The sequence below is a fragment of the Dipodomys spectabilis genome, unplaced genomic scaffold, assembly GCF_019054845.1.
Source record: "Dipodomys spectabilis isolate Male_0828 unplaced genomic scaffold, ASM1905484v1 ptg000360l, whole genome shotgun sequence".
Classification (NCBI taxonomy): domain Eukaryota; kingdom Metazoa; phylum Chordata; class Mammalia; order Rodentia; family Heteromyidae; genus Dipodomys; species Dipodomys spectabilis.
Window position 1 is genome coordinate 3,201,476 of NW_024871037.1, and position 13,096 is coordinate 3,214,571.

Below are 13,096 nucleotides of genomic sequence, written 5' to 3' on the forward strand. Positions count from 1 at the left end.
CACCATCTTTTGGACTTGCTTTCTAGTGGACCTCCTTGCTCTATTGAAATGGAAGGCCTTTCCAGATCGGATCATGGACATCCTAGGGCGGCTGCGGCATGTCAGTGGGGAAGAAATTGTTAAGGTATGTCTTCCATAATTTCAAACACATTTCCTAAGAGAGAATCTTGGCAGAAGACTTTTTGCTTCTTCATTATTTTTCCCAGTAAGTGCCTTAAGACCATTTCTCCAGATACATAACAGTAAATAGGAATATTTTTGGAAGTTTTTCTTGATAGTTGTTTTGTTGTTAGCTGCCTTATTTAAAGTTACACACATACACATACACATATGTATATAAACATACACATATGTGTACATATATACATATACATATATATATATACACACTCTATCAGGCTTATTATTTTGTAAAAACTATATTTAAATCTATATTTAAGGTGATGGTTTGTAGCTGTAATAACAGCTCTTGGGATGCAGAGACAGGCGGATCACAAATTCAAGGTTGGGATATTTAGTGAAACCCTATATCAGAACAACCAAACAACAACAAAAACCATTTTAAAGTTATAAATCCAACTTTATTTCCAGTAGGCAAAATGGGTAGTAGGAAAAGTATTTTCAAAGCCGGGCGCTGGTGGCTCACGCCTGTAATCCTAGCTACTCAGGAGGCTGAGATCTGAGGATCGAGGTTCAAAGCCAGCCCGGGCAGGAAAGTCCATGAGACTCCTATCTCCAATAAACCACCAGAAAACCAGAAGTGGCGCTGTAGCTCAAGTGGTAGAGCGCTCGGCTTGAGCTGAAGAGCTGAGGGACAGCGCCCAGGCCCAGAGTTCAAGCCCCACGACCGACAAAAAAAAAAAAGAAAAGTATTTTCAAGAACTAATCCCAGTGTTTTGGGCTGTATGCATTTGTTCCTTTGATTCTCTTTTCTTTTGGTCTCTTCCTTATTTCCCTTATTTTGTAACTATTTTGCCACAAACTTAGACTAATGTCTTTCTGGCAGCTCTGTTCTCCTAATTATAATAACTCTGAGTGCTGTACACTAACGAATCTGTTAATTTTGCTCCATCTCTCACTTTTAATACATGCCAAGGTAGCTTCTTTACCTCAACTGCTTTCTATAGATACCTATGTGATATTTTCCATCTATTACCCATAAGTGGGCTGCCAGAAACACTTTCAGTCCTCACTTGCCTGCATAGGGATTTTCTGGGCAGATTGCTTGCCTACCTGTTTTTAGCTGAAGAGTACCCCAAGTACTTCTTAGTGGTGAAAGGCCATCAGAAAAATCCTACATGATGATCTGAACTCTGCTGAAAAAAGTGGAGGAGCCTTCACTCATCAGGAAGAAAAAATAGAATATAAGTACAGATTAAATCTCAAGAAATCATCCTGTCCGTAATGAGTATTTTTAGCTCTGCATCACAAGTACAGATAATTTAGTATGGCTGCTTTCATTTTGTTACTCCATTGACTTGGTAATATACAATAAAGAACCTTCAAATAAGCAATAGTTTTAAAGTATGTGTGCCCTTATTAAGTTACTGTATTAATTTTGTTTTAATCAAATTATGATTTTTAATAATCATAGACAAGGCAATACTAGTTTTGAAGCTTAAGATAAAAATCATTTGTTTTTTTTTGTTTGTTTGTTTTTTGTTTTTTTTGGGTCCGGTCGTGGGGTCTGAACTCTGGGCTTGGGCGCTGTCCCTCAGCTCTTCAGCTCAAGGCTAGCGCTCTACCACTTGAGCCACAGAATCTCTTCCGGCTTTTTTCTTTTTGCTTATGTGGTGCTGAGGAATCGAACCCAGGGTCTCAGGCGTGCAAGGCAAGTGCTCTACCACTGAGCCACCTTCCCAGCCCCCATAAAAATCATTTGCATTTTTAGCATATTTAAAATAATAATCACTACATAGACAGGAGTCTGTAGGTTTGTTTTCAATGGTAAGTTGTCATTTTCCTGACAGGAAAACATCTGCCAAAGTATCTAGTTTAGCATCTGTGTCAGTTTAGCCAGAAGAGAATATACTGGCATTTTGTTATTGTTATTATTTTACTTTTTCTTGGAAAAATTTTAAGTATACCTATAGTAGCAGTAAGAAAAAGTCTATATGTATCCCTCACCTGGTTTCAACAACCTTTAAACTAATCTTGATCCATCAATACCCTAATCTATACTTTTACCTCATGTTGTTTTGAAGTGAATTGTAAATGTTGTCATTAAATGGGATTTGACTAGCAAGATGTTAGATTTGAATTTTCCAGACTCAAAATATTCATTAGTACTTATTTACTCCTTTTATTTTTGCAATGCACATGCTCCAAAACAGCAAAAAACTCTGCCAGATTTCTTACCCATGTTCACAGCTCTCTTTGGTTGTATTCTCCCTTGCCCTGCAATACTAATTCCCAAGCCAAAAAAAAAAGTTTCTCTAGGTAAATCTTAGCTTTCCATATAATTAATAAAGAGAAAAAGACTACTAGTAGAACACTTTGAGTTCCCAATAAAGAGAATTCTTTTTCTCAAAATGAACTTGGCATCAGAATAACTGGTTCTTTTATGTCAAAATTAATATTCTACCGTAGTACCCTACTTTTTTAAGGTAATTGCTCTTTACTTAGAAGTTCAACACCTCGGGCTGGGTAGAGTGCTTGCCTTGCATGCATGAGGCCCTGGGTTCAATTCCTCAGCACCACATAAGCATAAAAAGCCGGAAGTGGTGCCGTGGCTTAAGTGGCAGAGGGCTAGCCTTGAGCTGAAGGGCTGAGGGACCGTGCCCAGGCCCAGCGTTCAGGCCCCATGACCGACCAAAAAAAAAAAATAAGTTCAGCACCTCTTCCAAAAGGAAGAGCCTTTCTGTGTCTCTCTCATAATCCTTTGATCATAAGAAAACACCCCAAGTCTCTGTAGTTATCCCTTAGCTTGGTGGAAACAGCATATTAGATTATTATTTTTTTTTTTTTGGCGGTTGTGGGGCCTGAACTCTGGGCCTGGGCACTGTCCCTCAGCTCTTCAGCTCAAAGCTAGTGCTCTACCACTTGAGCCACTGCCACTTCCGACATTTTCTGCTTATGTGGTGCTGAGGAATTGAACCTAGGACCTCGTGCATGCAAGGCAAGTACTCTACCACTGAGCCACCTTCCCAGCCCGATTTTGTTATTTTTTAAGGTTCTATGAGGTCTTTCACTTCATTTACTGGGAGCTAAATTTATTGGTGTGTAAAGTTTGATCATGCATTCAAGGCCTGAGACCTGAATCCTTTTCTTCTTATATTGTTTCAGTTTCTGCAGGATATTTTAGACACACTCTTTGTGATTTTGGATGATAATACAGAGAAATATGGCCTGTTGGTTTTCCAGTCTCTGGTAAGTCACTTCCTGACAATTAATTTTTTACTAATTATTCCTGTCACATGCTTCAATAGAGTTTAAGGGAAGCAGTTCATTAGAGTGAATCAGGAGAAGGTGCAGAAAAGAGAATGAAGAATGTCACCCAAGGAAGACTGCAAATTAACCTCTGCCAGGCAGGTCTCTCTAAGATGTTATGTTGAATTCAGCTTGGTGACATTGAGACCTAGGCTTTATAGTTCTGGATTATCAGTCTCATTGCTATTTACAAGATTGCTTGGACCCTGAAATAGTGACTTACACTAGCAATCAGTTCAGAGACTAATAGAGGAAACCAGATGGCCCATTCCTCTTATCCGATAAAGTAGAATAGAGCTACTGGGAAAAGAAGAAACTCAGGCTAGTCTTTAGAGATCTGTACAGTTCCGGAAGTCTCTAACGACTCTCTCCCTCTATGCATTTGTTTCAGAGCCAGAGTTTCAGATTATCTTAGTGAGACTGAACATTGAATAAATGTTTAGTACATTTTGCTTTATATCCAGTCTCACAAGAGGGCTTTATATTGAAGAAGAATCAGGTAGTCCAGTTTACCTGATAGAGAACTGAGGCCAGCGTGGAAAATAGGCACTTATCCTTCTGGCATTTCTTCTTTGTTTCCTTGACTACCAGCCCTGTTCATAAAGTGCACGGTCTTTCATAGCCTGATTTATCTCAAAGAACAGTCTTTTCCCCTCATTTTTCTAAGTTTTTGAAAACACTTGGGTGTTTATGCACCTGTGCATTTATCTTTTGCCTATCCCTGGTCCATATTATACCTCTCAGCATTACTGTGAACTAAGAGGTTCAGATTAACATACATATGAACCATGGGGTTTCAGATTTTGATCAAGAGGCTGAGGGGTGTGAGAAAGAGAAGAAGCAAACAACAATGCAGACATAACAGAAGTCATGTTTACTACCCATGAAGAACATTTAGAGAAAACACAGTTATTCTTCCTAGAAGATATAAGAATCTCTTTTCTGCTAGGGACAGGTCTGAGGCCTCCTGTGAATCCCAGGTGGCTTACTTTCCATTTCTCCCAGGTTTTTATCATCAACCTGCTCCGAGACATCAAATATTTCCATTTCCGACCTGTGATGGACACATATATCCAGAAGCACTTTGCTGGAGCCCTGGCATACAAGTAAGTTGCATTTGTGGTCATTATTAGCAAAAAGATAATTTTAAAAAGTTAAGCTGCAACCCCCCCACACCCCCTGCCAATTGTGGCAAAATGCCTGCAACATAAACTTTACTCTCTGAACCATTTTCTAAGCTTATAGTTCAATGAAATTAAATTCACTCACTCATATTGTGAATATATTGTGCAGCTATGACCAGAACTAGAAATATTTTCATCTTATAAAGCTGAAATCTATAGCAATTAATTTCTTTCAGTACATTGTAGTTTCCAAATAGTGTACAAGTCTTATTCCAAAGAATTTTATTATTTTATTTATATTTTGGTGCTGGTCCTGGGGTTTGAACTCAGGGCCTGAGCTCTGTCTCTGAGCTTCTTTTTGCTTTGGACTAGTACTCTACCACTTCTGGCGCTTTGTGAGTAGTTTAATGGAGATAAGAGTCTCATGGACCTTCTTGCCTTGGCTGGCTTCAAACCACAATTCTCAAATCTCAGCCTCTTAAGGAGCTAGGATTACAGATGTGATCCATCAGCATCTGGCAAAAGTACTTTGTTTTTCTTTCTTTTTTTTTGTTGGTCGTGGGGCCTGAACTCTTGGCCCGGGCACTGTCCCTCAGCTCTTCAGCGTAAGGCTAGTGCTCTACCACTTGAGCCATAGTGCCACTTCTGGCTTTTTCTGCTTATGTGGTGCTAAGGAGTTGAACCCAGGGCCTCATGCATGCAAGGCAAGCACTATACTCTGCCACTGATCCACCTTCCCAGACCAGTGTTTTGTTTTGACACTATTTATTTATTTATTTATTTTTGCCAGTCGTGGGGCCTGAACTCTGGGCCTGGGTGCTGTCCCTCAGCTCTTCAGCTCATTTGAGCCACGGTGCCACTTCCAGCTTTTTTTTTTCTGCTTATGTGGTGCTGAGGAATAGAACACAGGGCCTCATGCATGCAAGGCAAGCTCTCTTCCACTGAGCCACCGTCCCAGCCCTTTTGACACTGTTTAAATGGAAGTTTTCTTCCTAATTTTCTTTTAGATTGTTCATTGTTAGGGTATATAAATATGATTGATTTTTGTGTTGATTTTATATCCTACAACTGTTAGTGTTTTGTGTGTGTCTGTGTGTGTAAAAACACACATACACATACACAATCATGTCACTTGAAAACAGAGGTAACTTTGCTTTTTCCCTTTCTAGATTGGATGCTTTTTTATTTCCTTTTCCTTCCTACTTGCTCTGGGTAGAACTTCTAAGATGTTTTGGGAAAACAGTGGCGGAAATGAGTATTCTCTTCTTATTCCTAATCTTAGAAGAAAAGCTTTCAGTCTTTTGCTATTGAATATGATATTATCTATGGGCTTTCAGCTGAAATTTGAAACTACAGTTTATTACATAATTGCCATACTTTCCTTTCTGAGAAATGATGATGGCCAAGCATAGTAGCCTACTCAGGAGCTGGAGATGGGGAGGATTGTGATCTGAGGAAAGTCTAGGCAACAAATTCTCCAGACTTCATCTCAGTCAGTAAAATCCAGATGTGATGGTTCCCACCTGTCATCTCAATTATTCAGTAGGACAATGCAGTCTAGGTTGGCAGGGCATAAAAAACACAAGACCTGTTTGGAAAAATAAAAAGTGCTGAGGGTATGGCTCAAACAGTAGTACATCACTTGTCTATCAAGTATAAGGCCTTGCTCAGATGTCAAGACTATAAACAAAGGAGGGAAAGGAAAGGGATGGGGGAGAAGAAGGAAAGGAGGGTAGGTGAGAGAAAGGAGAGAAACAGAAAAAAAGAATGGTAAACCTACTAAAAATAAGTCTTGTTTCTTATGAAACATGAATAGGAAAAATACCACTCAAATTTCAGAGAAAAATGATTTTATAACTAGTAAACGAGAGAATACATGGTATCTAACACTGTTAAAAATGTTAAACACTTAAAAAATGTTCTTTCATGAAGTGAGCACAGTTTTTTTTTTTTAAAACAAAACCTAACAGCAACAAAATACTGACATTAGAACTCTGATACTTATAGGTCACTTTAGAGGTCATACACTATTCTATGTGCTTTGCATGTCATCCTATTAATATTCTCCATAACTTTGAGATGTACTATTTCCTCCATATCTTAAATAAAAAGAATGAGGCACAGTGGGATTAAATAACTTAGCTAAGGATACAGAGATAGATACTACAGGCCCCAGATCTGAACACAGCCTTTACTTTGATTTCTGTGATCTCTTGCCATGTAACTTTATAAACCTTCTGAGCCATTAATCCCATTCCTCTCAGATGACTTGATCCCCAGAAGACAAGGTTAGGAATGATGACACATGGAAATAAACACTTATTGAGAATTTTCTTTTCACAAGTGAGGGTTGTATGTTCTGGACATAGCAATTTAAGACAAAACAAAACACATATCCAATCTAGGTTTCTGGGAAAAGAACTATGGGAAAGAGAAATTGTACTTGCTGATCAAAATAGGGCAACTCCATTTGAACAAGGAAGTCTATGTCTGTCTCAGATGGTATGAAAATTCCACAGTTCTAATGGATTTATTACTCCATTCTAGCTCATCAGCAGAATATTATTTGACTAATTGTTTCTGAGTTTCTTACTTGACTAAACATTTTGCACTGAATGCCTTTTTAAAGGAGCTTTAAATATGGGCTTTCTTTAACTGTTCTCTTTCCCAGGGAGCTCATCCGCTGTTTGAAGTGGTATATGGACTGCTCAGCAGAACTGATTCGGCAAGATCACATTCAGGAAGCCATGCGGGTAATGTCCTAAGCTCACTGTACATATGGGGGGAGGGGTCACTCTTTAATGTTCCGTTCACCTCTTCTCATAACAACCTGTGACTCTTTAATTCAGAAAACAGTTGTAAAATTATTTTTATTAGTATCAGTAAAGACAGTGGTTTCTTAGTTGGAGTTTTGAGAAAAAGGTTTTCAAAAAAATAAAATAAACCTATCCAAGTTGGAATTGCCTGTCACCTGATTTTCATTCCTAGACTGTATTACTTTCCTTTCACATTTCTAGGCCTTGGAGTACCTTTTCAAGTTCATTGTACAGTCTCGAATCTTGTACTCTCGAGCTACATGTGGGATGGAAGAGGAGCAATTTCGGTCCAGCATTCAAGAACTTTTCCAGTCTATCCGGTTTGTGCTCAGTCTGGACAGCAGAAACTCAGAAACACTCCTTTTCACTCAGGTCTGTGAGCTGCAGAGTTTGGCTACTAAATTCCTTGCCTGTCTTAGCAAATGGTTTCTTTGTCCTCTGACTTGCAGAAGCCCTACTAGAATCTTATATGTTGGATAAAAGGTAATTTACAAGGAAACATTTGATAGAACAAAATGCCACTTTTATTTTGAAGTTAACTTTACCTCATTTACCAGGTATGAAACAGTTTAGTGACTTAATGTTGGAGAAATAACACAAATTTGCTGTTGGGAACCCTCTTTTCATACAAATCAGCAACCATTCTCTAGGTTTTTAAAAAAATGAATACCTTATAGAGGATATTCAGGATTCCCTATTTATGGGAATTTCATTTCCTAGTTAGCCAGTGTTAATTTTTTTGTTTTTGTTTTTGTTTTGTTGGTCATGGGCTTTGAACATAGGGCCTGGGCACTATCCCTGAGCTTTTTTTTAACTAAAGGCTAGTCCTCTACCACTTGTAGCCACAGTGCCACTTTTTTATAGTACTTTTCCATTCTTAGTTAAGAGTGAAATAATGGAAAACTAATAGGAATAACTGGAAAACACTGGCTAAAAAAGTAGGATTAGAATCTGTTAGAAATATCAGTGTTGCATGGGCCAGGCAATTGGAAGGTAGAGATCAGGAGAAAAAGTAAGGGGACTGGGAAATTGGCTCAGTGGTAGAGTGCTTGCCTTGCATGCATAAGGCCCTGAGTTTGATTCCTCAGCACCCCATAAGTAGAAAAGGCTGGAAGTGGCGCTGTGGCTCAAGAGGTAGAGCACTAGCCCTGAGCTGAAGAGCTGAGGGACAGAGCCTATGCCCACAGTTCAGGCCCCACGACTGACAAAAGAAAAAAAGTTAGTAAGGCTGGTGCCAGTTATTCACCCTATACTCTTAGCTACTCAGGAAGCTGAAATCTAAGAATATTGGTTCGAAGACAGCCAGGGAAGACAAAACCAAGAAACTCTTATCCCTAGTTAACCATAAAAAAATGCACTTACTTTTTTTCTTTATACCAATTAAAAGATGAGTAATAGCATAATTTGAATTCCTTCCTTCTCTTGCCAGCAAATGGCTTGGCAAATTATAAAAACTTCAAGTAACCTGAGCCTCCAGTGAATTCTGTTGTTTTGGTTTCCTTTTTAGTTCTCCTTACTTCACGCCCATGTTGAGTCAAGGACTTGGGAAGAGTCTGCTCAAGGGAAAGATACTGCAATGCCTTTTGAGCCTCTCTCTTCACTCGTACCATTGAGCATGCAAGACAGATGCAGACTTAACTCTGAGCTAACCACAGCTTCACTTGCTTCTGCAGGCTGCACTCCTCAATTCTTTCCCAACTATCTTTGATGAGCTGTTGCAAATGTTCACTGTGCAAGAGGTGGCAGAGTTTGTGAGAGGGACTCTGGGGAGCATGCCCAGCACTGTGCACATTGGGCAGTCAATGGATGTGGTGAAGCTGCAGTCTATTGCCAGGACAGTGGACAGTCGCCTGTTTTCTTTTTCAGGTAAATCAAGTTGGGGTAAGAGTCAGGCTCTTGTTTCTCCCCTTCCAAGATAATAGTCAGGTGGTTCTCAAAGGATTGGTTATTATCAACCATCAACCAATGACCCCTCTTCTTAAACTGTTAGGAAAAGCAGCTAAGACCCAGGTCTACTGCTTCCCTCACAATTTGTTCAGAGAGATCTATTTCCCAGGGCATGCCTACGGGTATTATCTTAGTCTTGTTTTGCTTGTATTGTAGAATATTATAAACTAGGTTACTTAAGGCAGTTACTTTTCACAGTTCTAGCATCTGAAAAGTTCAACATCAAAGTGCCAGTATAGTTGGTATCTAGTGAGGACCCCTTCCTGTTTCATAGATAAGCTATCTTCTCTCTGTGCTGAAAGGAACAAGGGTGTTTTCTGGGGTCTCTTTTTAAAGGACACTCCCATTCATAAAGTTCCTGCCCTCATGACCTAATCACTAGCAAGGGACTCCTTTCCAAATGCTGTCTCACAGGGTTAGGTTTCATTGTATGAATTTGGAGGGGACACAACATTCAATGTATAGCAGGTGGGGCTCTTGTCCTCAGGTTGGCCACAAGTCTAGCCAGTTGCTAGTAATGGAGTCTGCCTTCCACACTTCTAGAAGAATAAGAAGACAAAGGGGGAGGAGAGAGAGCAAAAGGAAAGGGTCCAGCCAAGCACTGGTGCCTTACCCGTAACCCTAGCTACTCACGAGGCTGAGATCTGAGGATTGTAGTTTGAAGCCAACCCTGGCTGGAAAGTCCCTGTGACTTTTATCTCTAATTAAACACCAAAAAGCCAGATGTGGAGCTGTGTGGCTCTTATGGTAGAGCACTAACCTTGAGCAAAAAGCTCAGGGACAGAAGCCAGGCCCTGAGTTCAAGCCCCAGGACCAGCACTAAACAAAACAAAACAGAAACAGCAGGGGGGTGGGTCTAGTCCAAGAAGATGAGCATAAACCAAAGAAATAAAAGAGGCCTCCAAAGGAGGCCCTGAAAACTCTATGCTTGCTTATTTTCTTGTGTCTCCAGTCAGATTCCTTTTTCTTTCTTTGGAAGAACCACAAGGATTAGAGAAAGAAATAGACAAGGATCCCTTTGTTCTCTCTAAGTGGTCACAACAGCCTATAGATCAGCAACCCAGGCTGCCTCTCAGAATGAATATTTGGACTAATTTCTGAAACATAATGCTTGTGATCAAAGTTCAGCCTTGCAGGGCCATCAAATACTCAATGTTTAAATTTAGTTAAGATCAATAGGAGAATAGTACGTTAAGTAGAATGTTACTATTATAGAATAATCTGGGGCACAGGAATAAATTTGGAGCATTAGCAAATCAATGACTATTCGAATTTTATAATCAGAATTTTGTGCTTAATTTTTAAAATCTGACTTTAAGACATAAGAACAATTTCTCATTTCAATGCTACACATATTTGCAATACTAAATAGATGTTCCCTTTGACTTAGCTCTGCCAGGGTAGAGTATTGCTGATGGTAAAGCTGTCACCAAGAAATTCAGCCCTTCTCCACCAGTAAGTGTTTGTGGTAAACACTTTTCTCTGTTCCACCTCTTGGAATGAAAATTTTATCAGTGATATAAACACTGTCACTAAATCCACTCCAGTTTTGTGCACTGCCTCAAGAAGATTCTTTCAGAATGTATAGGAAACCCTCACTGAGATACTTTATTTCTAGTATTCTTGCATGTGCTCAACAGTTGTATACAATGGCTTAAGAATTTTTTTTTCTTAAAATTGATGTGGCATTGGACCATGGAATTGGATTTTATGGCAAATCACCAACTTTTCATTTGCATTCCACTCTCACTGAATGTCCACATCATGGTATCTTTCTCAAAGCAAGAGATTCCATACTAGTGATATCATTTAACCAAACTGGTATCTTCTCCAGCAGGTTCTGTTAACACACTATCACTTTGTCTAGAAGCAGCTGTTAGTTGTTACAAATCCTACTCTGTATTTTGATCTGGTACAAAATACAGTAGCAACTTTTTCTTTACCTAAGCAACCTTTTAAACAGAATGTCTGTTACTCTGTTCTGTTTGAACATTTTTTTTTTTTTTTTTTTTGGTCATAGGGCTTGAACTCTGGGCCTGGGTGCTGTCCCTCAGCTCTTCAGCTCAAGGCAAGCGCTCTACCACTTGAGCCATAGCACTACTTCTGGTTTTCTGGTGGTTTATTGGAGATAAGAGTCTCATGGGGACTTTCTTGCCTGGGCTGGCTTTGAACTGTGATCCTCAGATCTCAGCCTCCTGAGTAGCTAGGATTACAGGCATGAGCCACTGGTGCCTGGTTGTTTGGACATATTTTTTAGTGTTGACAGTACAGTGTCAAAATCTCTCATATTTCATGTAATTTATGTTTGGCTTAAAAAATTTTTTCCTTTCTGGGCGCTGGTGACTCATGCTTGTAATCCTAGCTATTCAGGAGGCTGAGATCTGAAGATCATGGTTTGAAGCCAGCCCTGGCAGAAAAGTCCATGAGGCACTGATCTCCAATAAACTACTCAGAAAAAGCTGGAAGAGGAGCTGTGGATCAAGTAGTAGAGCACTACCCTTGAGCACAAAGAGGCTTAGGAATAGCACTGAGACGCTGAGTTCAGGCCCCAGGACCAGAAAAAGAAACTCTTCCTTGAATGCATACAAAACACTTAACCTATGATCAGATATAAATAATAAATTCAAATGCCATAGTTTATGTTATTGATAAGCTCACTGAAGCTTGCTGGCCAGGTATGATGGGATCTGCAGGATCACATAATACAGTGTGCCAGAAACATATTCACACTTGCATTTCATTTTGTCTTCTAACCCACCTCTGTGAAGTAAACATAGAAGCAGCCATAACACCCATCTTACAGATAAGGAAAAACAAGCCAGTGGGAGAAGGAGTTAACTGCCTAAATGTTCCAAATGATTTAGTAACGGTATTTAAAATGTAGAGCTTAGACTTCCTCAATTCAGAGTTCTAAAATGTTATTCTGGTAACATTAGGCAGAAAAGAGAAAAATACATTCAAGTATGCAGTAGGATTGGCAATAAGCATTGTCTAGTTATCAAAGGCTATGATAATGCAAAGGTTATACTTCTGTTGTACCCAATGCCGTGTATATACCTAACAGCAGCCTAACCAGCCTATGGAGAAAGGACAGAGCTCTGTTGGTTTGCCAACATAAATGATTCCCAGAATGCCAGATTACTAAGCCAGATTGTGAATAGAGGTACAGTTAGTAATACAAATCAAGCCTTCAAATCTAGTCATTGTAGTTGATGCTAGATGTGACATTTACTTTACATTTTCAATGTAAACTGTACTTTTAATTTGGAGTTTAGTCATTAAAGAGATTTCATTTGGAAGCAGACTCTAGTCATTCAACCTGCATAAAATGCCATGAATACAGGGACTCTAATTGAGAAGGAAGGAAAAGACGAAAGAGCAATTTATAATTTCCAGACATGAAGCTTCTAGACTCTTTTAAGGGGGAGTGACCTCCACCTTTGCTCCAGTTTCCACCCCACCTTCTTTGAAACCAGTTAAGTCTCACAATACCACCACTATCTTCTGGTAGTAACTAGTTCTCCTCTAAACGGCTTCCTCATCTTTGTGTTTTCTCTGCCAGAATCCCGCCGCATCCTGCTTCCTGTGGTTCTCCATCACATTCACCTTCACCTGAGGCAACAGAAAGAGCTGCTAATCTGTTCAGGGATTCTCGGCAGCATCTTCTCCATCATCAAGACCAGCTCTCTGGTAGTGGCCCAACACCCACTCCACCCTGCAGTTCTACCATAGTCTTGTATTAACTGTAACCAGAAACAGACCAACAAGTGTGCTTTTGTA

General features: G+C 39.6%; 1 protein-coding gene across 1 annotated transcript in view; it reads left to right on the top strand.

Annotated features, from left to right (window-relative positions):
• The window catches only part of Dock3 (dedicator of cytokinesis 3), a 186,155-nt gene that overhangs the window by 118,953 nt on the left and 54,106 nt on the right, over positions 1-13,096 (top strand). The window contains exons 19-25 of the mRNA XM_042665982.1: positions 27-124; positions 3,286-3,369; positions 4,435-4,535; positions 7,225-7,306; positions 7,571-7,741; positions 9,043-9,235; positions 12,879-13,006. Coding sequence (XP_042521916.1) covers positions 27-124; positions 3,286-3,369; positions 4,435-4,535; positions 7,225-7,306; positions 7,571-7,741; positions 9,043-9,235; positions 12,879-13,006 — 857 coding nt within the window. The remainder of the gene's footprint in view (positions 1-26; positions 125-3,285; positions 3,370-4,434; positions 4,536-7,224; positions 7,307-7,570; positions 7,742-9,042; positions 9,236-12,878; positions 13,007-13,096) is intronic.